Source organism: Lipophrys pholis, assembly GCF_963383615.2.
Source record: "Lipophrys pholis genome assembly, chromosome: 14".
NCBI classification, from domain to species: Eukaryota; Metazoa; Chordata; class Actinopteri; order Blenniiformes; family Blenniidae; genus Lipophrys; species Lipophrys pholis.
The window spans coordinates 3,973,124-3,998,855 of NC_137633.1; the positions used below are offsets into that span (position 1 = coordinate 3,973,124).

The window sequence follows — 25,732 nt, forward strand, 5'->3', positions numbered from 1 at the left end:
ATGTTTAATCAGTCTACTTCTCAACGTAATTCCTCTTGCTTTAGATTAATACCTGCATTCTGCACTCTTAATTTTAATTAATTTAATTAATTCATTCATTTTTTTATTTACATTTTCAGTTTGCTCCTCTGTGTGTTCATGGCTTTCAAGTTGACATTGCAACCAAATGAGATGTCTTCCTGACAATTATCTTTATTTCTCTCCCGCTATCCCACATCCAGCCAAAAAAAGATGAGATAAAAATACAAAAAGTCTTTCCCAAATGGAGTGAAAAGTTTGCACAGTCTCCTTCATACAAGCTTGTACTAAAAGGGTGAAGCTCTCCGTCTGGGAAGCAAAGTTCTTGGTCTGGAAACGCCTGTTGACGACAGAGCAGATTCAGATTCGGAGCACATTCTTCATTCAGTGACAGTACTTTTTAGGAATGTTTAAAGTCTTCAAGACTCAAAACAGCCACGAGCAATGTCCCTCACATAAACAAGTTAAAGAAATACCTCAACAAGGTTTGTTTTTTTTGATACACTATGAACCTCTTTAACTGTGAAGAGAGCGGTTTTAGTATTGAGTTTGTCAGATATTAAGTTGATATTAAGGAATTGAGGATTGCTGAAGGTGAACACGTCAGGATGTTCCTCTTAAAGCTCAGTTACAGAGCAGTTTTTGTTAGCTTTCAGACTATTTGAAAGTGGGCCAGCGTATGAAAAAGCTGGCCTTCATCTTATTAGATCCATATGTGAGTTTTTTGGGGGGGTTTTAAATGGAGGGAATGAGCCATAAACATCTCACTGACTATGCAATCGATTGTTTTTCTTTTTATTTGGCCTACATTTTTTTGCAGAAATACAGGAGAGCAAATGCTCAGGAATGCATGCATTCATGGTGCTTTTTTTCTTTTATAGGATTACAGACCCAGTCGAGGCAGAGATGGCTGAGATACTGAACATGTCTACTTAGGATGGGTTAACATGTTGTTCCTCATGGAGATGAAGAATAATTTTTTTATAGAGGAGATAATGTTTTGGCTCTGAGCACCGTATTATCTTGACAGTGTGTTCTGTCTGCGTGACCCAGTCCCAGGTTATTCACCCTGTAAGGTCAGTGGTTACCAAGAATTCTGGTGGCGAGCCAGAGATTCAACCGGGGGAGTCGAGCTTTCTGGAGGAAAGCGGCTGATGCAGCTCTCTTCCCTCAGGTCGGTGATAAATCTCTCGTCGCGTCTTTGGCTGAGATGAGTTTTATCCAGGCTGTTCTCATGCTTCTCTGCCGTTGCCTGTTGTCATGATAAGCATCAGAAACGTCCTCAGTCATCAAGAGGGTGGGAACAGTTTCAGGGGTTGGTTAGAAGCTGTGTCTGAAGCCGTTCCCCACATATGAATGACTGGTTTTGCGAACAGAGACATCTTGTAAAAATCCATTTAGCAGAAAAGCTTAGCTGAGGATCAGATGACTTAGAGCCACAGTTCCACAAAAACGTAACCTCGCTGTGGAGATGAGATTTCATGTAACCCGTCATCCCGTGGCCGCTAATGCTGCACGGGGTTAAGAGCGATTTCACCCTCGCATGGTTAAATGGAGTAACCGGGTGTTTAGCTTGTCACAGCAATAGCATACTCAGCGATTTTCTGTGAGTGATTAGTGTCACGTCAGTTTTTGTTATCCTTTACAGTCTCTTTAAATTAGGACTTCGGAAGAGACGGAGGCTGCAACCTGCCGGCTGCGACAGCTTGCCCTGTGCTTGTTATCTTTGGGGCAAATGTTATTTAAATCTCCCCTCCTGATTAAAGCTTGACAAAGACATTCTTATGAGATGAGTAATGCTTCAAATTATCCTCCGGGGTTATTACTTGATGGCCTCCGCTGTGGACTTGAGATGGTGCAGATGTGTTTTGCCTCTTTTTCTGCACTTCAAAGACGACCCGATATACTTTCCCACGTTTCCAGTCGCATACATAACATTGACGTATATGGCGTTCATATTTAATATGGTCAACGTGTGACGTTACAGTATGAAGTTAACCAAACCTTTCAAGTAAGTGTTTTCCAAAAGAAAGCTCACGCTTTAACTAACTGCTGTTACATCAGAGTTCTGGGTAACGCTTGATGTGAGAGCTTGTGTGCATGTCACCAAAAAAGAATCCTGCACACCAGTTGGCTCTCTTTCGTGTTCATGTAACATGATAATCAGATCAGTAGACTGGAACGAATTCAACCACACTGACCTATAAGTGACCATGTAAACAAGGTTAGTGATGAACTAATATAGTAATTTACTCTAGAGATGGAGCCATGGCACCTTACCTTATCTTTGGATAGATTTGGATGGTGATAGAGTGCAGTAAGAACAAGTCCTGAAATGGCATATCTACATAGTATATATATCTTACATATCTTTATGTTCGTCATGTTGATGTTTTTTTGAGTAAAGGAGTTTGATCTCTTTTCAATTCTACAATAGTGTAGCTTTTATTCAAGCAGCTTCAGGGATGTTTGATCACAGGGTCCGGGTTTATATGTGTCTATCTCTGTTTCTTACTGTGCTTTTGTTGTGATTCCCCTATAAAGCCCAACGACACTGTTTTCAAACGAATACGTAAAACTTTTGTTCCGTTTTTGGAGGTGTGGGGGGGGGGGGGGGGTTGTTTACACGGCAACGGTGCTCAGAGCTACTGAAAATGCAACTTTTGCAAACAATTCCCAAAGTGGAACTATTTAAAGACGTCAGACTCTGTGTTAACAACTTTTTTGAAACACTCCCTCCGTGCTTCATGCAGCTCCCTCATACCAGAGTTTATATGGTCATAATTTATAAACCTGACTTGAAGTCAGGACCCTGGTTGATGCTAAATTGAGTGTCAGTATTCAAAAAAAAAAACTGAATAAGCCAGCTGCACTGCATATGATCACTTACAGCAGCAGGCAACAAGCTGAACGAGGCTGGTGTGAAATTACGTGTTGGATGCTACTATGTTGGAAGGTGATACGGTCGGTTAATTAAAAAAATAAAATGGCCATCCAGAAAATGAGTGTGACTAGAAAATGGACAAACCGGTTTCATCTAAAATGTGTTTTGATATACTCCTCTCACCATATCCTCTTCTTTTCTTTTCCAGAGACCTGAGGTTTAACAAAATCAAGGATTTACAAACGGGTTCCTTCAGACGATTAAAGAACCTCAACACACTGTAAGTTTTCGTTCTTGTTCTTTTTCAAACCGTCATGAATCACAGCAAGTGAATCAAACCCGTTCTCATAGAGCTGCTGCAGTTTGGCACATGTAGGTCAGCATGTACTCTTCAAGAAATCCATTTCAAACATTCACCCGCAGAGATATTTATCATCTATCCAGCTTGTAGGATCTTCAAGCTAATGCTTAAAGTATAAACATTAAACTTTGCATGTTTTAGGGAATCAGTCCATTATTCTTCAGTATCTATAGAAGACCACATGTCAAGTTGTTCAGGTGCTATAATAAATCAAGCGCACCTCGCCTTGCTCAAATATTCGCAGATGTGATTGAGATGCTTTCTCACGCGTGCCTGCTGTGCATGCTGAGGAATCAGAAACAACAATATATTCAACGTAATGTTTCTAAAAATAAAAATCACATTGAAACTATGCGACAATGAATGCAAAGAGTACAAAGTACAGAAAAGTCTTTGAAAGCTGGAGAAGATCCAGCTTTTCCTGTGAGCCAGCCAGCCTGTCATGTGTCTGCTTATATCCTCTTACTGGTTTCAGGCTGAAGCTTTCTCGGACTGCACAATCGCACACCTCCACGTGTGAAACACATGAGCAGCGCTGTTTTTCTGCTTGTGACAATGACATCTTGTAAACACACAGTAGCGCCTGTCTCTTTTTCTTTTTTTTCGCAGCCTCCTCAACAACAATCATATACGAAGGATCCCCAGGGGAGCGTTCGAAGACCTGGAAAACCTCAAGTATCTGTGAGTTCTGGTTTGCTTTAATGTTTAAAGTAATTTCAGACAATAGGGCAGGATCTCTCAGAGCTGTTTTCCCAAAAAGGCCACAATTATATGAGTTTTTTTAATTTATTTTTTGTTCAGTCAGCAGCTGAGTGACTGTGCCGGGACTTGCCTCACTGATTGTTTAGCGACTACAAAGGTGAAGGACAGCCAGACTGCTCAGTCAGTGAAAATGCATCAGCGTTTACGGAAACCGGGTCTGCGAAAGGCCTCTCTTTGTCTGATCCTTTGTTCCTATGTGTCTGGAAGTCCTGACCTGGAGGCAGATTGAGAACAGCGGTGCTTCTAAGGCGTGTTGTTAGTCTGCTGACTTCTATCATCATCACACAGGCTGCAGTTGCGGTTTGAGCGGCGTCTGCACACTCAACGAGATGATTTCATTTCCCTGCCGGGACCTCGAAGGACCCACACTAAAGACTGTTCACGTTGCTGCGATGCATCACCACACTTGTTTTCCTTATGGCTTCTATAAATTAATCATGGTGAAAATACACAAAAAAGAAACTGGTAGTTAGAAGGTAATGTCAGTTAAATAGAAAATAAATTCACGACGACTACGTAGGCCCTGTTAACACAGCAACATTTCAAGTGAAAATGCACCTTTTATGCGTTTTTGTTTCTGAAAAGTTTCTCGTTTACAAGGCAATGTTTTGAAAATAGATAGATAGACACATAAACCGCGGAAATGCTCAAAACGATAGAGTTGGCTGGCCAGGCCACCAGTTGGCGCTGTTGGTTGTTTTTGTAATGAAACTTGTTATTGTCCATCTACTGAGCATGTGCAGAAGAATAATTTACTCCCGCTATGATTTGCATGTGCATTAGCAATGCTTCAGAAAGTTGCGTTGCGTAAACGGGGCCTGAAAGACTAGGATAGTTTCACAATTGCTGAAATTGAAGTCGGTATTAAGCAGGAAAGAATGTTTTTAATTCACACTTACTAACAGGCCAGTGAGAAAATACCTTCTTTTTTTTTTCATCTCATTTAAAATACAAACTTTGCAAAGGTGATATAAGATCTTCAGAATAATTAGACAGAATTAAAAAAAAAACCTATAAAACTCCACAGTGTAATGAACGCCACCAGATATATTTCAAAGAAAAATGTTGCATGTTTCAAGAAAAGGGTCGGACAGTTTTTGAGCAGCAGTGACCTCCGTCGACACGTCGTCGTGGGACGTTCATTCACATGACTGTATATCACTTGTGGTCAGTGAGAGAGAGAACGGGGGAGAGAAAAGTGGACGTTTGGATTTTTCCTTTTTTCCCCTCTTCTGTGTGCTCTGACACAAACACAAACATACACATTCCTGACCGACCCCCCCCCCATGTTGTAATTAAATCCTGTAGCTATCGAGCAACTATTTTAATTACAGAGCCGCTCTCACTTTAAAGTCGATCTAAAGCCTGAGCCATCGCTGCAACCTTTGTGATTAGGTGACGGTGTCCCTCCACCTCCCACCTCCCCTCCCCTCCCTCCCCGCTCATTCACTCGACTGTCGGCTGGGACGGAGAGGGGGGAGGCGGACTCACCTCTTCACTTCCTTTGGACCTCAGTAAAAACACGCCTCGACATCTTTCATGTCCTGAACAAGCTAATGGTCGGGCGGCCTATGTCTATGCAGCACCCCCCCCCCCCTTTACCGCCTCCATAAACAAGTCAAACAGAGGTCAGAGCGCCTCTTTGTGGGAACCCTTCACTGTTTATTTGATCTTCTTCCAATTATTCCCCTGCTTTGCATCCATCAGAGTGTTTATGTTGAGCATCGATTCTTTATTCAGTGCTCTACTTTCTACACGTCTATGGAAGCTTTTTATTTTTTTCTAGACATGTGGAGCTCATTGACACTCAATTACAAGTTCGTTTCAAGTTGATCGTTTAAACTCCACATGCAAACCTTAATCATACACAAACACACACGTTCATGAACATTCACACACAAGCTGCAGCCAGCTGTGTTTCACATTTATACACAAAGACATCCTACAGAGGAGTTTTCAGAAAGGAAGCCAAATATTTAGTCTTTTACAAGGTCGTGCAGCAGTACGTCTCTGTAATGCAGTGGCAGCAAAGTAATCTTTTTTCACTCAGTTTTAATATTTCTTTTTTAGTGTTTAATTTTAGTATATTATAGACACTACGATCACCTTTATAACTAAAAAAATACCCACATTTTTTCTTTTAAGTTCCATAATAGACAGGTGGTGTACTTGTACTGCTGACTAAAATTTTAAATGTGTAAAGTCTGTGCTGCCAGGAAAACTTTGCGTAAAAGCAATGTATAAGCAGTGTGTACAACTGGAACTACAATCATTTAATGTAACCGAGATCAGAGATCGGTCAGAGATCAGACAGTTCTAGATCTAAAGGTATCTTTATTCACACAAGTTATTCACAGGAATTGAATAAACAAGGCAAAAGTACAATAATCCACAAAACAAAATCAAAATCCAAAGGGCAAGAAAAATAATGAATCCAAGAAACCACAAGAGAAAAGCTGGAATGACTTCAAAGAAATGCAAAGAAAATCTGCCAAACGGTTTAGTGAGTGAGAGAGTGTATAAGTAACCTGTTGGTAATGAAGTGCAGGTGTTGTGAGTGAGAAAACAGGAAGTGAAGCATAAGACCATCTACAACATAAAACAGGACGTGAGATGAAAACAGATACTTGTACAATTTACACCATCAAGCAATTCACTGAAATAATTAGGAAACGCTGACAAAAAAGGAAATGCAATAGGTGTTGATGACGAGTCAACAACTTGCATGTCGAGGGCTGTACAGAACAACAAGAGCGACGCTGTAAACAGAAACGTTTTTTCCATTCTCTTACATTCTCGATATGTTTCACATCTTCTCACGGCAATGTTTTAAAAAAAAATAATACAACGAGCAATATTTTGCAGTTTGCATGCCACGCCACTAGTTGGTGCCGTGTTTTTTGAAGTACGTAAGTACGTATATTTTCCATGCCTAATAATAATAGTTTTCATCCGTTGGTGGTTGTTTCGAAATAGAGGATCATCTGGATCACATGTGACAGCTGTGGTATTCCTCCTCTTATCGAACAGTTATTGCGTTACAGATCATGTAGCCATTCTTTTGGTTCTTTCCTTTCATCTTCTGTTACTGAAACATGATAGTCGTGAATCCTGACAGGGGCATGCAGTTACAAAGGATGTTTATTTTTCCAATCATTGGGTCACTTGTGCTGTGGACAGATGGGAATCTCTTATCGTGTCTTATCACGAGTGAGTAAGGAGATAGGGGGTTGAAAGGGAGGCCGACTGTAAGCCATTGTTTTTTTAGCTTCACGTTTCTTTAATGCGTGTGATGGAGGTTAAACATGCATATTTCACAAGTGTTTATCAAAGATACTCTATTGATCCTTCAAGCTCTGCGTATTACCTCAAGGCCATTTGTCCTTAGGTTATCAATTATCTGTATATAAGCAATGTTACACTAGGACACTTCAAGACCATCATATACACAGTATTTCATCAGTTAGTGGCTCAATTTTTATTTTTTTTTTTAAATCCCCGGAGACCAGTTTAACTCCAGGAAAGGCTGTGGAGACCCTCTTTGGAAGATCATAGCTTCATGGGTCAGAGCATCTCCAAAACAGCATCTCTTGTTGAGTTTCTCTGATCTACCGACGTCACGACCTCCCCGAATTGGTAGGAGGAATCGGGGTTGGTTACCTGATATGTTAATCAGTGTTACTGAAGTGCATAGGATGTGAATCAAGGCAAATTTTGTGTAGCCGAGTCCCGACAGAGGAGAGGCCGAATTACAAATTTCTGAAACCTTCCTGAACAGAACACTAGTCCAGTTGGTGTCAAAGGGTGGTGGTTTCTCGGGCCTAAATCGGTTCAGCCGCAGCGCCGGTTTTGAATATGCCTGTGCAACGACGGCAAGAAGACCCCTGGCTTGATGAATGATATGATTTTGATGGATGGAAAGTGATCTGACCATATACCATAAGTTGTTGACTTGCCAACAGGAGCAGCGCAGTCTGACGTTCTTCCTGAAACCCTTTGTCCATGTAGCTTCATGTAATGCAATCATACAGTCACAGCACTGCTCCCTGATGTCAATAAGTCTAATGTTGTATGGTGTGGAAATGGTTCAGGAACAAAACAGTTATGGTACAGACTTCCCTTCAAATCCCCCAGAGCCCAATGCTGCCAATCATTTCTTGAATATGTTGATTTTGATGTTGATTTGGCTCCATCTTGGACTTGTTGTCTTGGTGCTTGATACCAGAAGGAACCTCCAGACACCTTGTATAGTTGTTTCCTTTCAAAGTTGTTTCAGCAACAAAGGGTTTCACATAATACCTGGTAGATGCTCATTGTAGAATAGGAGTTTTGAAAGTATAAAGGCTTCTCCTTCTCCATCTCAACACCCCCTTTTAGATGACCTGCTTCTTTTCATTATTTATTTTAAGGGATCTCGATTGTGTTATCATCAAGTATTTCAAGCGTTATGTATATAGTAGATCGACTGTACGGTGAAGTATTAAGACATTGTGCATTGGGAAATGGAAATGAATCTATTTGATAAATTTTATTAGTTTTCCTCAGTATACCCAGGAAGAACTAAGATGATTCTGTGTGTGTGTGTGTGTGTGTGTGTGTGTGTGTGTGTGTGTGTGTGTGTGTGTGTGTGTGTGTGTGTGTGTGTGTGTGTGTGTGTGTGTGTGTGTGTGTGTGTGTGTGTGTGTGTGTGTGTGTGTGTGTGTGTGTGTGTGTGTGTGTGTGTGTGTGTGTGTGTGTGTGTGTGTGTGTTACTAATGTTCCTGATTATCTTTCCTTTCAGCTATTTGTACAAGAATGAAATCCAATCAATTGACAGACAAGCATTTAAGGGGCTTGTCTCTCTTGAGCAACTGTAAGTGACCTACTTCCTTTATCCCAATCCACCTTTCCCTTCTGCTCGCAGCACCGCTCCTGCTCCCTCTTCTCCCGCTCTCCATCTGTACGATACCCGCCACCACCCCCACCCCCCACCCCACACAACACACACACACTCCCTTCCTCCATGAAAAAAACAAAACTCCATGCGGCCTGGCAAGGTCCACATGGCTGTTGTGTCACAGGACGTAACAGCACCCAAGCATGCTTCATGACGGCGTGGGCCTCACACGAGTGTCATGACAGCCTCCGTTCAGTTAGTCTTCACCACTCATCCTGTGGCCTCGGCCCTCGCGCCACCATGTGCAATGTGTGTCGCTCTGTCCACTTTCCTGACCGACCCCATGCATGCCGTGTGTGCACCCACCCTTGTATGCTGCGCTGATCCCTTTTTGACCCCCTTTTATGCATGAGTCGCATGTCTTGTGGTCAAGATGACATGACATGTGCACCCCTGCTCCTCCCACACACACACACATACTCAAACACATACACACCCGTAGTGAAGTTTCAAACATGATACCCAGCCCCGTGCTGCTCGTACAGCTGGCTGGAGCCGAGGCTTCTGTTGTAGAACAAAGCTTGGCTTTGCATCTGTCCTGCTGCTGCAGAAAGCATTCCCCTGCTCTTGATTTGCTGTAGTCTGTCATGTTTACCTGTGAGAAACTTGCACTGTGTGTGTCAAGTCCATGTAATAATGTGCACCTGCTTCCTGTGTTGGTTCTGCGTGGCTTCTGCTAAATGAATGTTCCTCTTGGATCTCGTCACATATGCCTGTTTGACAAGAAAAATAGATGTGAAACCGTTGAATTGTTCTGTTAATGTGTTGTTTTTTTTCCCAGAATAGAATGCTGCAGGAATGACTCACTTTTATAGGACAACCGGAAATTACCCGGGTTCCCTTGACAAAATAATTGTTTTTAAAATCGGTCACTTCCAGAGTCCTACTCAGTGCCCGTGGGAGCAAATTATCCTTTTCAACTTGTCATAATATTTAAAAGACAACCCGGGAGAAAATGGATGGTTAACAGTGCCACAATCGCAAAATGTGCAAATGCAGCAGTCCCTTTGCCATAATGCAAACAAAGCTTCACAAAAAGCAAAGTAATTCTTCACACACAGTCCGCTTTGCTTTGTAGTGAGGAAACAAGATTCCCAGAAAGTACATGATTTGTCGCCCTTGCAAAGTTGAGCAACAACCTACAACACAACAGTCCCTTATGACGCACAGAACAGTCCCTCATATTACCCCAAATGATTTTACACTAGGGTGGCTCAAACCATCAGCCTGTAGGCATTTAGTGTTGCATTGATACGTTCACACTCGGCACTTCTCAGGGCCTCTTTCCTTTATTGTGGTTCAATAAGCTGATTGTGGGTGAAGTTGAGACCTCCGGTAGCTACAGCCTCCACTGGGAGCTCATGTTGACGTGAATGGAGATCTTGTGCAAGTGGAGAAAGGCCTTGTGCCGCCACATGAAAGCCACAGTCCCATGACTTCAACCGCGTCACGATAAAATTAGAAACCAGGAATTTGATTGCCTCTTCAGAAGGAATATCTAATGTAGAAGTAGTAGAATAGTATAGGACTGTCCTCTGATTTTTGCAAGTTGATGTCCCAACCTGCTTCTCTATAGGCTTTCGGGCTGTATTTCCAAAAATACAACTTTATTTTACTTTTTCATGAAAAAACATATTTCACAAAGGATGCGAAAATTGAAAGTTGTCATTCCTGGAGCACTCCATCAAAATAGAATAGTTGTACTTACTGCTGAATCTTCTTTAATTTCTCGAATCCATTTTTTCACACTCTTTGGGAATTATTGTACTGAACTCCACAAACTCCTGTGACAGGGAACAAACCGCTAATTCACTGTGTCAATGCAACGTCAACATCAGACTCCAGCCTGTTCAGCTGTTCACAGGAATGAAGGGTTACTTATGCAGATGACAGGGTTTGACTCCTATTGGGTATGCTTTATTAATTTGACATCAATATTGGACAACAGAAGCCAAACAGTTTCTTTCAGGGGTTTCAAATGACCCATCGCCATTTTCCAGTTTTCATCAGCGCGTCTGTGGTTTGTCAGGAAGCGAGTGTAACGGCATAATGACAGAGGGCAGAGTGAAGATCACGGCTGAGATCATTGACTTCATTGCAGTTCACTGTAATTAGACGATCAAATTTTTTAAATTCCTAAATGGGGATTAGGTGTTTTGTAATAATCTTTATCTTCGTAGCCATTTCAAAATGCGACACTTGAGATGTTCTCATAAAAAAACTAGGATTAGTCGCGTTTGTTTTGCTCCTGCGGCTACTTTACCTTCCTTCAACAAAAACAAACAAAACTGACCCTGTACTGTTGTCATGCAGCCATCAGTTGGGTGATCATTTAACTATTATAGCTTCCATTCTGACTCCACAGCTCAGAGACTTTTTGAAACATGCAGTATCCATTATGTTGGATAATTATCCATTCAAAAACTCCCCAAGATTTTCAGGCTGCGTAACATCTGTCAAAAGTTAAAGCCTGACGTCTGTCGGCAACTAAGCATCACCTTCTCTGAATAATTTCAGTACAATGATTTTTACTGTCGGCGATGGATAAGTAAACAGGAAAGTCGTGTTTGTACTTCTGTGGTCTCATTTACCCGCCTCTGCAGGCCAACTAGGAAAATGAAATGTTCCCGTTTGAAGGAGTTTATTCTGTCCCACAGGTACCTGCACTTCAACAACATTGAATCTTTGGAACCAGAATCGTTCACCCATCTACCAAAACTGGAACGACTGTGAGTCCCTCCCATTAAGCTTCAACTCTCGTTTCTATGTTGTAGTATTCTCATGATTATGTATGGAGGTGTGATTGTGCCCATGGCTATAATAGGCACTCATTATTTATTGGGTGGCACATGCTGCAATCCAGACATCTTTTCAAGTGAAGGTATGGCAGATTTCAATAAGAGGATGCCAGACGGCGTGTTGGCTCCACATACAAAGGGTCTAAATGGCCTACATCTGCAGTAAATGACGCTCGGCACTGAACAAGCCACCTCTGCTGTGAAGAGCTGAGCAGTCCTGCCATTATCTTAAAAGAGTGGATGCCCGCAGCATTTCAAAGAGTGTTGCGTTTCTCCCCCAGTTCCACGGAGTCGGAGTGTTTTCAAAAGTTTTTTTTTCGGTGACTCGGAGCACCGTTATCGCAGAGACGGACACCCAAAACACAATTAAAGTTTTTCCATTTTCACCTGAAAATGTCCCGTAAGTGAAGCTTTAGGAAATAATACACAACAAACAATACCAACTTATAGTTTCAAATACATGAATGAACATTTCTGCCTTTTCTATCGAACAGTCATGCGTCTTCAAATCATACACAGACATCCATATGGACCTTTAAGAAATATAGCCTTTGATTTTCATCAACAATTACCACAATGTTCTTCCATTGGTGTCGTACAAAATCTTTTGATATGAGCTTTCCTGTCAAAATGCAGACGCGATCCAACAGCTGCTTCCCCAAACCCTCCAGCAGATGTCTTAGCGGATGAAGCCTTGTTAAATTCTTGTTTCGCTTGTTTATGAGCCAGTAGCTGTCCAGTATATTCCTTCTTCCCAATCTTTTAAGTGTGTCCCGAGACAGGAGGACACCTGTACAAAAACAAGAAGTAAGGATGGGGGAAAAAAGGAGGGGGTGGGGAATTCCCAGGTGCACAGTCTGTCGGTGTTGGGGAATATCGCCATAGTCACACAGCAAAGCAGAGAGCCGGTGGGAAAGTGGATCTGGAGCTCACTTTAATGAGAGAAAGAAGAATTATAAAGGCAACGGACTGAATTTAAAGCCAGTTATTTGATAAGGAATGTTTTCCGGGGAATGTTTTGGAAAATGATGTCACATAAACATAAAAATGTTATTTTGCGGCTGCTTTTGGCCAAAGAATATATTTATTTCTCCAGAGTCATAAAGTTGGACCGCCGTAGTGTGTCTGGGAACTTCATCCCATTCCTGGTCCCATTTTGAAAGTGATATCAGCACCGGGCCCATCCCCGTTATATCTCTGAGGATCTTCATTGTTATCGTGACTAAATTAATAAGAAAAAAAAAATGCTTTCTTTGAAATATTTTTTTATCTGTACTCTTCTCTTTTATGAAGGCGCCTTTTATGAGCCTAACTCGATGTTAGTTTTGTCGGTCATAGAAGTCAATGAATGAGATCATGTGAAAGTAGCCTGCCAAACTATTTTATATGAATAATGTTCCTTTACTCCTCAAGTTGTGTGCAAACAAAATCTTTATTAAGTTTGCAAAAATACAGCTGTGCTACAGACATCATTTTTCTGAACATTGCTGTCTAAATGGGGCCATAGATTTCCAAACCTTCACTGTAAACCAGGTCAGATTTTTAAAAATTATAATAATATTCTAAGTATAATAAGATGATTTGTTACAGATTCGCGTGTGTCTGTGATTAGGTCTGCGCTAAATTCCTTACAGTACCTTACTGTTGTTTTCTTATTGCAAATCTAACGGCATAACTGACAAATATTCTCAGATTTGATACTCTTTTTTTTTTTTCTGTTTATATTTAAAAGTATTTAAAAGTGTATCTGCTTTTCTGCTAAAACACAGAAAAAGAACTTATGAGCTTTTCTAATATAAAGAAATCATTTTATGGGTTCACCTGCAAAAACGTAAATTTTGAAAAAATATTAATGATATCATCCAATTAATGCAAATACTTCGATGCATGAAAAGTACTATAAAAAATTATTCTATATGAAATGCACATTGAATATTCTAACAAATCCAGTGCATGGTTTTAAAGCAAGTTTGAAAAAAAGAATACAATTTCTTTGTTTTTTTGTCACTGACCCACAAAATGCCTTATGCTATATTGGGATTAAATAATCTCATGTGTAACGCAATTTTTTTCTGAGCAAATGCAAGTCAGCATTAAAATTGAACTTCTAATCGTTGTCAAACGAGGAGATTTTGTTTTCACGTTTCAGATCCACAATTTCAGTAACTCTAATCGGGGGATAATTCTGAAATCTGCTCATCTTCTCTGTGGAGACGAGACTGTAGTGCTGCAATGAAGACATTTGACATTTGCTTTGTCTCCTCCAGGTTTTTGCACAACAACAGAATCACCAACCTTGTCCCGGGAACCTTCTCTCATCTTCAGGCCATGAAGCGACTGTAAGTGGAAAACACCGCCGAGACATCTGCGCACGACTGCATGTTTATGTGTGCAGTTCACCCCCGTGACGCTGTGTATCAAGCGCCCTGTTTATCAGCGAAATGCCATGTGACCGCAGTCCTGCGTTCCCGTGGACGCCGTCTCTCTACTATCCGCCTTGCACAAAAGATGCTCAAGTTTCCCTGCAACATGAGCATATGAGCACTCGCAGCACAAGGCCAACTATCGCTAATGCAGCTTCAGGCCTCGCTCTCTTGCGGCCAACAGACAGTGAAGGATAATCAGCGGTTTGGCTTTCGTCTGTCTTCTTTTCCCCTTCCAGGTTTCATTCATTTACCAGCTTTCAGTATCGGGACTGAGGAAGATTGTCAGAGAAAGTGCCGTCGGCTGTCGGCGGCTTTATTCTTGCCGTGGCTCTCAGCGATTTTGAGGATTGTTTTTGCACTTAAGGTGTTTTTCAGCCGCATTTATTATTTTAATTTTTTGGAACTCCTCTCTCCCAGACCCTCATGAGACTCTCACCCCTGTTCTCTGTGTCAGTAATCACCATAACATCCACTCTTGGCATGATTGAAGAGATCTTTTCTCAGCGTAGCGTTCCTCCTTGTTGATAATCACAGGGGCATATCAGACAGCTGCAGCTGTACAGGCACACTTAAAATACTCCAAGCCAAACGTATTTGTAACTTTTGTTCGAGCTGGTTTTGTCGATGAGAGCTTTGCCTCTGGTGTAGAACACTGCCAGTTAAATCTCCTGTCATTGATAATGGACACATTGCAGCGAGTTAAAGCTGGACGGGCTATCAGAAGATGGGGCCAAGCGGACAGACACTTTCCCACGGCAGGAAGGGAGCGTGTTCCAAACAGCCTCACTGTTTGGACTGCTCGGACCCAGCCAGGCAGAGTTTGGCAAAGCCCGGCGCGTTTCAGTTCACAGGCCGCCTGAGAGAATTTGCACAGCGCTGCTGCATGCACAACTCCGCTTCCACACATACGAACGCTGTCGGCTCACATCTGCGGACCGCGTTAGTCGGCCTCATTCGCTCTCTGTCCCTGTTTCTGTGTGTTCAGACGGCTGGATTCCAACTCGTTGAACTGTGACTGCGAGCTGCTGTGGCTGGCCGACCTGCTGAAGCAGTACGCAGAGTCGGGCAATGCTCAGGCGGCCGCCACCTGCGACTATCCCAGCCGGCTGCAGGGCAGATCGGTGGCAACGCTCACGGCTGAGGAACTCAACTGTGGTACGACAAGAAACACACACACGCACGCGCACACACACACACACACACACACACACACACACACACACACACACACACACACACACACACACACACACACACACACAGATGCTTTGTCCTCCCATTGACTAAATGCATTCCTGAGCCACTCACCCTGACCTGAACCATTACAGCTAAGTATCTAACCCTGACCCTGAACTTTGACCTTAATCGGTAAATGCACACCTTGACCCTTATATTCATGTATTTGACACACACACACACACGCACTGCTCGTCAGAAAAGACTTGAATTAGGCAACTTCTACGTAAATGTTCACACAGAATGAAAACATTTGATAAACTCTACAATGTTTTTGAAACACAAGCCCCAAAATAACTCAATATAGGTGAATCCAGGAAACACTGGACACAATTATTATCAGATGTTGCTAAATTATTAGTTCCTTCAACAAGATGAGCTGGAACAACTAGTGCTTTTCTTCAGTCAGTCCAGTAAACCAAACTCCAAAGGGAGGCTTTACTTGCCAATGGTACTGGAAGCTTTGCACGTATGAAGATGACAAATGGAATCTGATGATTACCAAGACAATTTAGACACGCACAGAAAACTCAGTTTGAGATATTCAGGCAGCACAACAAGCCACAACCCATGGATTGTTTTAACAGCTTCCCTCCACTGGCTGCCCGTGTATTTTAGAATTCAGTTTAAGATTCTTTTATTTGTTTATAAATCCATGAACAGTCTCACCACGCCTTACCTCTCTGAGCCACTTCACCGCTACGCTGCCGCTCGGTGCCTCAGGTCAGCTGATCAGCTGCTCCTAGAGTCCAAACAGAAGCTCAGAGGGGACGGAGTGTTTTCTGTTGCTGCCCCGAAGTCATAATAATAATAATGGTAATAGTAATAATGCACCAAACTTGTATAGTGCTTTTTTTTGTGCACTCAAAGCTGCTTTACATAAGAGAAACACAAATAAAGAAAAATAACAGTAAAAATACAATGAAGAGTTTAAGGAAAATCAAGAAGGAACTCCCACTGCGCTTCTGGCAAGAAGCTTCACTGTCCACTTTTAAAACTAATCTTAGGATTCATTTTTTTAATCCTTGGCTTTTCAACTAGCTTCAGACTCCTGTTTTTATTGTTGCCCTTTTATTGCTGCCAAAGGTTCTGCAAAATATATATTCATGGACATCTGCAACCTTACAAACCTTGAAATTTAAGTAACTTCTCATTTTGTGATGGTTCAAGTGTTATTTCAGGTCAATGTTTGCTGGTGTACACAAACACACACACACACACACACACACACACATGCACACGTACGCATGCACACACACACACAGGTGTATATACTCTTCTTGTCAGCTGTTTCACTCTTTAAACAGCACGAGCTGTGTTGCTGCCTATGTGATACGTCAGTCAGAGTCAGACCACCAACCAGCAGCTGCTAAATCCATCTCTGACATGAAGCTGCTGCTTATGTGTGTGTGTGTGTGTGTGTGTGTGTGTGTGTGTGTGTGTGTGTGTGTGTGTGTGTGTGTGTGTGTGTGTGTGTGTGTGTGTGTGTGTGTGTGTGTGAATGGGAGGGACAGCATGATGGAGGGACCTGCAGCGGGTGCCATTACTGGGAACAAAATGTTTTGGATTAATGTTGGGTGATGACGGCTTCTTTCGGCCGGTCGATGAAAGGGGAAACTTCTACTTGAAATGGAGAAATAAATGAAGAGAGGCTCATTAGTGGGAGTTGCCATGAGATTTTCTTTCTTTTTAAATTCCTAAGTGACTGTCAAATGTACCCGCTTGTTTTCTCTGCAATTGCAATGACTCAAGGTTTATTGCAAAAAAAAAGTTTCCAAATTGAGCTTTTTCCTCTAAAAAAATGAATTTTCAAACTGACGCCAGGACCACAATTTGTATTGGTAAAAATGTAGAGAAATTGTCTTTTCCAATACACTGGCACATCTTTTTCCTAGTTTGAGCTTTGGAATGACAAAAGTACAATAAACTATATACTGTCTATCTCCCACCTTTTTCTCTCTACACTTGACCATCAGCCACTGTTCAAGTATTAGCCATCCTCCTCTACGACATGTGAAAGTTGGATTCTCAGTGCAAAACAAGCGAGGCTTTGAAAAACAAGTAACTGTACGTCAGGAAATCCCAAGCGCCGAACATCACGCATCACCGACTGTTGCATGATGAAGCGGCTTGGAAACATCAACATACGACTGCCTGTTGGATTTTGCCTCTCCGAAGCTTTTAAGGGTTTAACTAACTTTTGAATTAACCTGAAATCCACCCCTGCACATGTAGACTTCCTTTTTCCCCCATCGGAAGAGTTGACTCACCGTGTTTCTCCTTCTCAAATCAGTGGTGTCCAATAAAAGTTGAGCTGACCGCAGCTCCAATTCATATTCTGGGATTATTTTCTTTCAGTGACAGATTTTGATTGAACCATCATTCGTCGGCCGAGCCCGAGTATTCTGGCAGTTTCTAGAGCAAACACCGCAAGGAGAAAAAGAAATCTCACATTTCCCTGTGAACCTGCAGCAGTAAATCCAGCTGTCGTACTTCTGCGTTTCCTCCAGCTCCCGCTGAGCGCCAAGCGGCTGATTGTAACTCCACCGCGTTTAACTCACGGCAGCTAATTTGATGGCCCAGACTTGCCCGTTCTTGCCCCCTCCCACCTCTACTCCAGTCATCCACATAGCACTGCACCAGGGAAAGAATGTCTGCTTACAGCCACACTGCCCCCCCCCGTTTCTCCTTTTAAGCAGAGTGGAACAATGCGTGGCCGAGCAGCTGTCAAAACAGTCGCCCTCCTTGAGGTGAAGTGCCACCTCCCTGCACAAGTGGTATCTGATGAGCCGAGCCGGCCCCTTTCATAGCTCCTCATTTAGGATGCAGGAGTGATCTCGTATCTCTAGTGGATTTCTACAGCTTTTGTCGCTTGGTTTACTTTTACCACACAGAGATTCATCAACACCCACATAATGCAGGCTTGGGCAGTGTTTTTTGTTTTGTTTTAGGTTTTATATCACCAAAATGTACAAAGAGTCTTACGTCGTCAGACGGGGCGATCAGACTCTCCTCTGTCCCCATTGTGAAGTCAGACAAGGACTCTTGTCCGAGCAGACCTGTTCCAAAGAGTGCTTGAGAAATCTGTCTCCCATGTGGACTTATATGCATTGAGAGTGAGAATTGCATGCTATCAAGTGAAGGTGGAAGATTCCCTCATTTATGCTCGGTGCTTTTGAAGATGTCTACACTTGTTCTGGAGTCGGGGGAAACCTGTGTCTTCTACTCATCTCCACTATTTATGGAACATTAATCTAAGAGCATACATGTGCGGGAAAGCCGATAAAAGAAGCATGATTCTTCAGGTAGGCTGAGAAAAGGCATGTGCACAACTTTCTTTTCTGCATGTCTTCCAGAGGTGCCCAGGATCACCTCAGAGCCCCAGGATGTGGATGTCACATCAGGAAACACCGTCTACTTCACCTGTAGGGCCGAAGGAAACCCTAAACCACAGATTATCTGGCTCAGGAACAAGTAAGTTGCATCAAATATGCAAAACAAAATTGGAGCGTAACGTCAAAAAGAGTTTGAGGAACTCAGGAGTGGCTGGTTCAGAGTAGTTAGAAAGGAAAACAATGTATTAATCCCAGTGGATAATTCTTTATATGTGTTTTGTTTATCGTCGCAGCGTATTTTTGGTATTTTTACTCATCAAGCTAACAAAGTGCTTTAAATAATATGAATCGTCTTTTAAATATAGTTGACAGAGAACAGAAACTGCACTTTTGTCCATCATATAATTGTACGGGAAAATGATTGTGCTAATCAGGGTTGTCTTGGTCACTGACAGTTACTGGAGTTCGTCACCTGCAGTTGGAGTGAAATCAGAGTAATGTCACCACCTTGTGGTACAAAGTGACATTGCAAGGCAGGGTTTCGCAAGGCTAGTTGCTTAACTAATTAAAAATCCCTCGATTCAGCACCATTTATTTAAGTCTTTGAGACGTTGCAATGAATTTCTAAAATATACATATGAATATATATATATGTCCTGTCGCATTCCAGTTTGCAATGCAAAACCCTGACATTAACTACTTTCTTACCCGTGATTGTTGGAAGCTGCTGAATTTGTTGTGCCTTGTTTGCAGCAATGCTCTGAACATGCGAGATGACAGTCGTCTGAACCTGCTGGAAGACGGCACGCTGATGATCCAGGACACCAGGGAAACGGACGAGGGAGTCTACCAGTGCATGGCGAAAAACGTGGCCGGAGAGGTCAAGACGTCAGAGGTCACACTGCGATATTTTGGAGCCCCCTGTGAGTGGCTACTTTTCAAATTTTTTTTTAATTTTTTTAAAAATGTTAAATCATTAGAAACCTGTTTAATGCTTACACTGCAGAATATACACAAGTACGTACGTATATGGGCGGTTCTTCAATCCACTACATTTGTGGGGACTGTGCGATACTCCAGCCTGTGTTGATGTAGGGAGAGTAAAGCGACGCGCGGGCACTGCGAGCTGCTCCGAGGCGACGTTCATAGTTCAGTAGGTCAAATAACTAGGATGTCCCACTGAGCTGTGAGCAAAGCCTGCTGCCTTTCATCTGAACAGACACACAAGTACATTCTGTCCACTGTCTCTGTTGCTCGCTGCTCTGTCGGACCAACACACACACACACACACACACACACACACACACACACACACACACACACACACACACACACACACACACACACACACACACACACACACACAGCAGATCAATCAATCAGTCGTAGTGCTAATCGCCGTCGCTGTGGGAGATTAGCATGGCCGCATGTAGTTGCCCTCGAGGTCACGGGCCGTTTCTGAGAGCAGATGTTGTGTATTTCCTGCCTCGGTGTCACTGTAAACCTCAGCTCCCTTGTGGTTTGCATATTTCCTCCGACTCCAGGGAAATCACTCTCCGAATTTGGCCGCATCTCGAGGCTTGTTATTGATTTGAGCGCATTTTCAGTCATCGCAGATCGGCCTAGTGACTTGTTTCCATGTCTTCCAGCACGGCCCAGTTTTGTAATCCAGCCCCAGAACACGGAGGTCCTGGTGGGAGAGAGCGTGACCCTGGAGTGCAGCGCCACAGGTCAGCCACAGCCCAGAATCTCCTGGACGAAGGGCGACCGGACGCCGCTGCCCAACGACGTCCGCATCAACATCACGCCGTCAGGAGGGCTCTACATCCAGAACGTGGTCCAGGCCGATGGAGGACAGTACACGTGTTTCGCCTCCAACAATGTGGACACCATACATTCTGCTGCTTATATCATTGTACAAGGTAAATTGGCTGTGTAATTTAGCGCTGCGGGGATATTACTGTGGCTCCCATGTCTTTATTCAGAGTTCTGGTCTTTGGAAAACTCTGGGCAGACGAGACCTCTAAGCACTCTGCTTCCGTGATTATTTTCACATACCTCTACAAGAGAGCTTTTTCCAGAAATGCTTTTGTTGACAGAAACATCCTCAGTGGAACTGATAGGAGCAACAAAAAAGAAAAAATACATTTTTCAGCCGGCTGCCCGAGGAGTGCTCGCATACGGCTCAACAAACGCAGACCGGAAAGAATGTCATCAGAGCTGGGATATTCTGCGAAGGCTGGGAAGTTGAAGTGGCTTGAACAGAAGGTGGAATCCTCGTGTGAAATTATTTAGGAGTTGATTGACTCTAGAAAATCTACTGTACATGGAGCACATCTGGGATTACATCTGATGATTAAGTATCTCACCGTGGACTTGGCCGCAACGATTCCATGGATTTGTCCAAATGTGAGTGAAATATCTTGCGGCGGCTCCAACGTCAAATAATCATTAAGTGCGTTTCATACTGGAACGGCATCGGAGCCAGACCTTAGGCTTCGACTGCAGCCCGGAACTGGTCTGATGTTGTGCGTAACAGAGGGAAATCCAGGAAGAAAACAAACAAGAGGCCTCCCACACTCACTCCTCCAGCTGGAATTCCTCTGCGGAACTGGTATCTGGCTCTGGATGAAATGTGTGATGACATGGAGCATTCAGAACTCAGGGAGGTTATCGCACCAGGACTACGGCTGAACTGAGGGCCAGTGGAAACTTTAGAAATGCAACAAGCTCTGAAGACAAGACCAGCCTGTTTTGACAGTATGAAGAGCTCAACTGTTGCTGATACAACAGTGCAGGAGATGGCAGTGATGTTACCCACTGTTTTGTCTACACATCCCAGTAACATGAATGTCAGCATGCCCCGGAGCAAGACCGGTTTCGAGGTCCTAAAAAGGGACTGTTCATGTTTTTTTTCATCTTTTTCTCACCTCTTGGCCCTGAATACATCCCTTATAGAGCCACTCATCCATATTTCCTTCTGCCTGCAGCGATCCCCCAGTTGACTAACACGCCCCAGGACCAGTCGGTCCTGGAGGGTCACACGGTGGACTTCCCTTGCGAGGCGACCGGCTACCCGCAGCCCGTGATCGCCTGGACTCGAGGGGGCAGCCCGCTACCTCTGGACCGCCGCCACGTGGTCCTGTCCACCGGGACTCTGCGCATCACTCGGGTGGCGGCCCACGACGAGGGCCAGTACGAGTGCCAGGCGGTCAGCCCCGTGGGGACCGTACGCACCGCGGTGCAGCTCAGCATCCAGCAGAGAGGTGAGTGTGACGGCGTGAATCCCCACAGACTCCTGAAATCCTAATTGTGTCATAGACATGCCATGGGCAGGATTTGTATAATCTGGCTCGTCTGACTTAAACCATTCAATCTGCTCACTTGAAACAACAGGTGCGCGTCAATGAAGTTTTTATTTTGAGCACAAATTGATCAATGGAGACACTTTCTTCATGGCCAGTTTCTCTTTCTAGTCTTACATCAGATGTTTTTCATCTCGTGTCCACCGGCTAAGACTGTTATATGAGCGTAATAAATCATTTCTAATAGTGACTTCTATGAATTAGATTTTGTGGGCAGCACAGTTTTGTCAGGAAATATCCCTGTTTGCTGTTTATAAACCATCCGAAGGTGTGTGTGCATGTGTGTGTGGTTCACCCTTTGTTTGCCCTGCGACTGACCGGTCCACGGATTGATGAACTGATTCCTGAGAAATCATTTCAGCTCTTTCTGTGAATGTTGGGACATCGACTTTGTGCAGTTTATTTGTCCTATGTTGTTGTACTTTGCGTGTGTTTTTGTTCAGTTTATTTGTATAGCGCCGTTCATACACATTCAATGTGCTTCACGAAGGCAAATAAATGCATAAAATTACATTCAAATCATAGGAGTAAAACAAGAAGCGCGGGTGTGAACAGTAACGTTTTCAGCCATTTTCATTTTAAGCCGACAGTTTCTGCAGATGCTGCTTCACTTTGTTTGATTCTAGTTCTGGGAACACCGTGTTTGGGCCATCTTTACATTTTATTGATGATTCTACTCTGTTAGATGGTGTAGTTTAAAATAGTTTGCAAGTATGACTCCACCAGAACTGTATACGATTTGAAAAAACATCCATACTTTGTGGCTTTGAATCAAGTCTGAGCGCCGTCAAACATTTTAAACTTCTGATCAATAAGACATATTTGATGTTTGCAAATAAATGCTTACATAAGATCAAACCGTCATGTAATAAACGAATAAAAAAAATCTGTATTTGATATACACATCCAATCGTGCATGAGAAGATCTCTACGTTCTCGCTTTAATTGATCAGTAAACATTTAGTTTTGTCATAAACTTGGGTTTTCAATTTGTTATATGCCAAATTCTGGAGTTGATTAAACTCCGTTTTCTTTGGTGCGTCTCGATAATTCTACTGATTTCAAATAAAAATAGATCATATTCTTTTTATTGGCTGAAGGTTTTTAACAGAACGCTCGTCTTTGTATGTCAACTAAATATGAGACTATTGAAATTATACAGTGAAAAGTTCTTGATGCTCTATCAGCTGCAGAATTCAAAGACAAGCAAGCCGACCGGCTTTAGGTCGACAGAAGAGCAAGTGCAAGTTAAAAACGCCGCCATCACCGGCGAGGAATGCAGAAGATCGTCTCTGGCTCTAATTTAAGACCACACCGGCTGTAACTATTCTCGTTAAACAACAGGAAGCTACAGCAAGAAGAGGCGAGCAACATTTAATTCTCACTACTGGAAAATCATCATACGGTTTGATGGACTTTTACTTTTTTTTGACAAGTTGTTCCCGCGGAGCTTCACACGCAGCCCAGACATGATCCAAGTTGACCAGTCTGGTTAATAAAGCAGCCTCAGACATGTGCTCACAGAAAGTGTTTTCTCTCAACGATTATGAGCTCATTGTGTTTACTTGATAAAGTGATGGAAGCCGTTAAAGTCTGAGCCAAGAGATGGAAGCCGATGAGTCGTATCTGTACTTATCAGGTTTGTCAGTAAACATTTCTGCATAAGAACTCAAAGGATCTTATTTTTTTTCACACTTTTTTTCATGTCAGCCATTCAGAGGACTGCTGCTTCTGCTGTAAATTTGTACGGCTGATGAAAGACATGCAAACTAGTTAGTGTCAGACCAGGAACCAGCATGTTCAAACCCTTTCAGGCCCCATTTATACGAATGGAAAATGCTGCTACCGCATCTTCTGCCCGAGAGTTTTCAAAAATGTGCATTTTGCCAACGTTTCCACAATAACAACAACGGCGGCCTCCAGAGTGTCGTGTCCATATTCTCCTTTTATCGAGACAGTTGAAGAGTCACTGTAATAACAATCCAACTTCATCGTCTGTCCACACGGATGTCCGCGGACTATGCTATTGGTAATGTTTATAGCAATTTGTTGCCTCCGCAAATGTGGGTGGTTTCATCACAACAACTAACAGGCGCCCACTAGTGGCCCAACATGATAACTACATCGTTTTCAAACGGATGAACTAAGATTCTCTTAGTTTACAAAAACAATAAAATAACTTTTGACCCGTAACATCCCTGATCTGTTGTGCTTCTCTTGGATCAGTCTTTGCCTTTTGTACCCAGTTGGTGAAGGTGTGATCAATTAACGTTCGTATCGGATCAAGTAGAATGATAAACTGTACTGACAAGATTAGTGGACCCTTCTTCTACACTGTGACCTTCAACAGCAACAGAATCAATAGACAGCTGTGATACATCGCTTCGGAGAGGATTACAAACAAGCAGGGTATAACTTGTAAAATTGAGTGGAAAGCTGTGTGTGTGTGTGTGTGTGTGTGTGTGTGTGTGTGTGTGTGTGTGTGTGTGTGTGTGTGTGTGTGTGTGTGTGTGTGTGTGTGTGTGTGTGTGTGTGTGTGTGTGTGTGTGTGTAGCTAAAAATTACAGGCTTGGTGTAGCACAGGAAAGCCTGGTAGCCTGTAATCCCGAGATGACACCATGTCTTTCCATGCAGTAATGGCTGTTAACATGACTCAAAGTACATGTTGCATAATGGATCCACGCCGTTAAAGCACTGTGTAAGCACCTAACCCTGGTGGCAGTGTGTGTGACGGCTGCCGTGTGATAAGAGCAAAGCGCAGAGGAACACACAAAGGAGAAAGTGATTTTTTTTTAGGAATCCGGTAGTAAAAACTCTGTGGAGCTGAAGAAGCTGTTTTCTGTGTATTAAAGAAGGTTGGCTATGATTTAAGAGCAGGTAATCAGACTCGTACAAAACTACCTGCAGCTCCACGCTGTGATGGAAAACTGTTGGGATTTTCCGATGGCCTGGTTGTTCGCTGCTCAAACCTGGAAACTAATGGGGAAGGTGTGGGGGAGTTGTCTCATGCAGACAAAGGCTTTCAAATTGTTGTGTCGAGTCTACAATTTGAAAACTAGAGAAAATGCAAGAAGGTGCAAACTCCACACATAAAATGCACGGAAATGAGCAATATCTAACGTGTATCAAGCATGTTGTTTTTACAGCCGATGCGTATATAACAGGGGTGTCAAACATAAGGCTCGTGGGCCAATATGTGGACCGCAAGAGGCTCCAATCCGGGCAAACCACCAAATAAATTGTGAAAAAAATTCAAAGAAATTTATTATCAGAGTAGTGGACACAACACAACACGACGGCCCAAGCTGAGGTATCAGTGATGCTGCCATGCAAGGTAGCTACCTCGTTGCTCATAAACGAACCTCAAAGCCATTCAGTCAGGATGAGTTTGTAAAATTGTGTATAATGGAACCATTTTTTCTTTTTTTTTCTTTTAATAACTTCACTGTAATTTGCACCAGAAGGTCTCATAAAGATTGGCTTTATATTGAGACTGTGGTTATTTATTTTTGCAATTGTTTGGTTTTGTGAAAAATACAGACATTTTCATCACATGCACTCCACGCCACAACAAAGAAAAACTTCAAAATTCTAATTTAATGGTTATTGTG

The 25,732-nt window shown here is 42.8% G+C and overlaps 1 protein-coding gene across 2 annotated transcripts in view; it reads left to right on the forward strand.

Moving 5' to 3' along the window:
• pxdn (peroxidasin) overlaps positions 1-25,732 on the forward strand; it is a 61,876-nt gene that overhangs the window by 16,598 nt on the left and 19,546 nt on the right. For both annotated transcript variants that reach the window (XM_080480585.1, XM_080480584.1), the window contains exons 2-11: positions 3,111-3,182; positions 3,873-3,944; positions 8,806-8,877; positions 11,619-11,690; positions 14,027-14,098; positions 15,171-15,340; positions 18,778-18,895; positions 19,510-19,679; positions 20,406-20,678; positions 21,747-22,022. In XM_080480585.1, the coding sequence (XP_080336711.1) occupies positions 3,111-3,182; positions 3,873-3,944; positions 8,806-8,877; positions 11,619-11,690; positions 14,027-14,098; positions 15,171-15,340; positions 18,778-18,895; positions 19,510-19,679; positions 20,406-20,678; positions 21,747-22,022 (1,367 nt within the window). The remainder of the gene's footprint in view (positions 1-3,110; positions 3,183-3,872; positions 3,945-8,805; positions 8,878-11,618; positions 11,691-14,026; positions 14,099-15,170; positions 15,341-18,777; positions 18,896-19,509; positions 19,680-20,405; positions 20,679-21,746; positions 22,023-25,732) is intronic.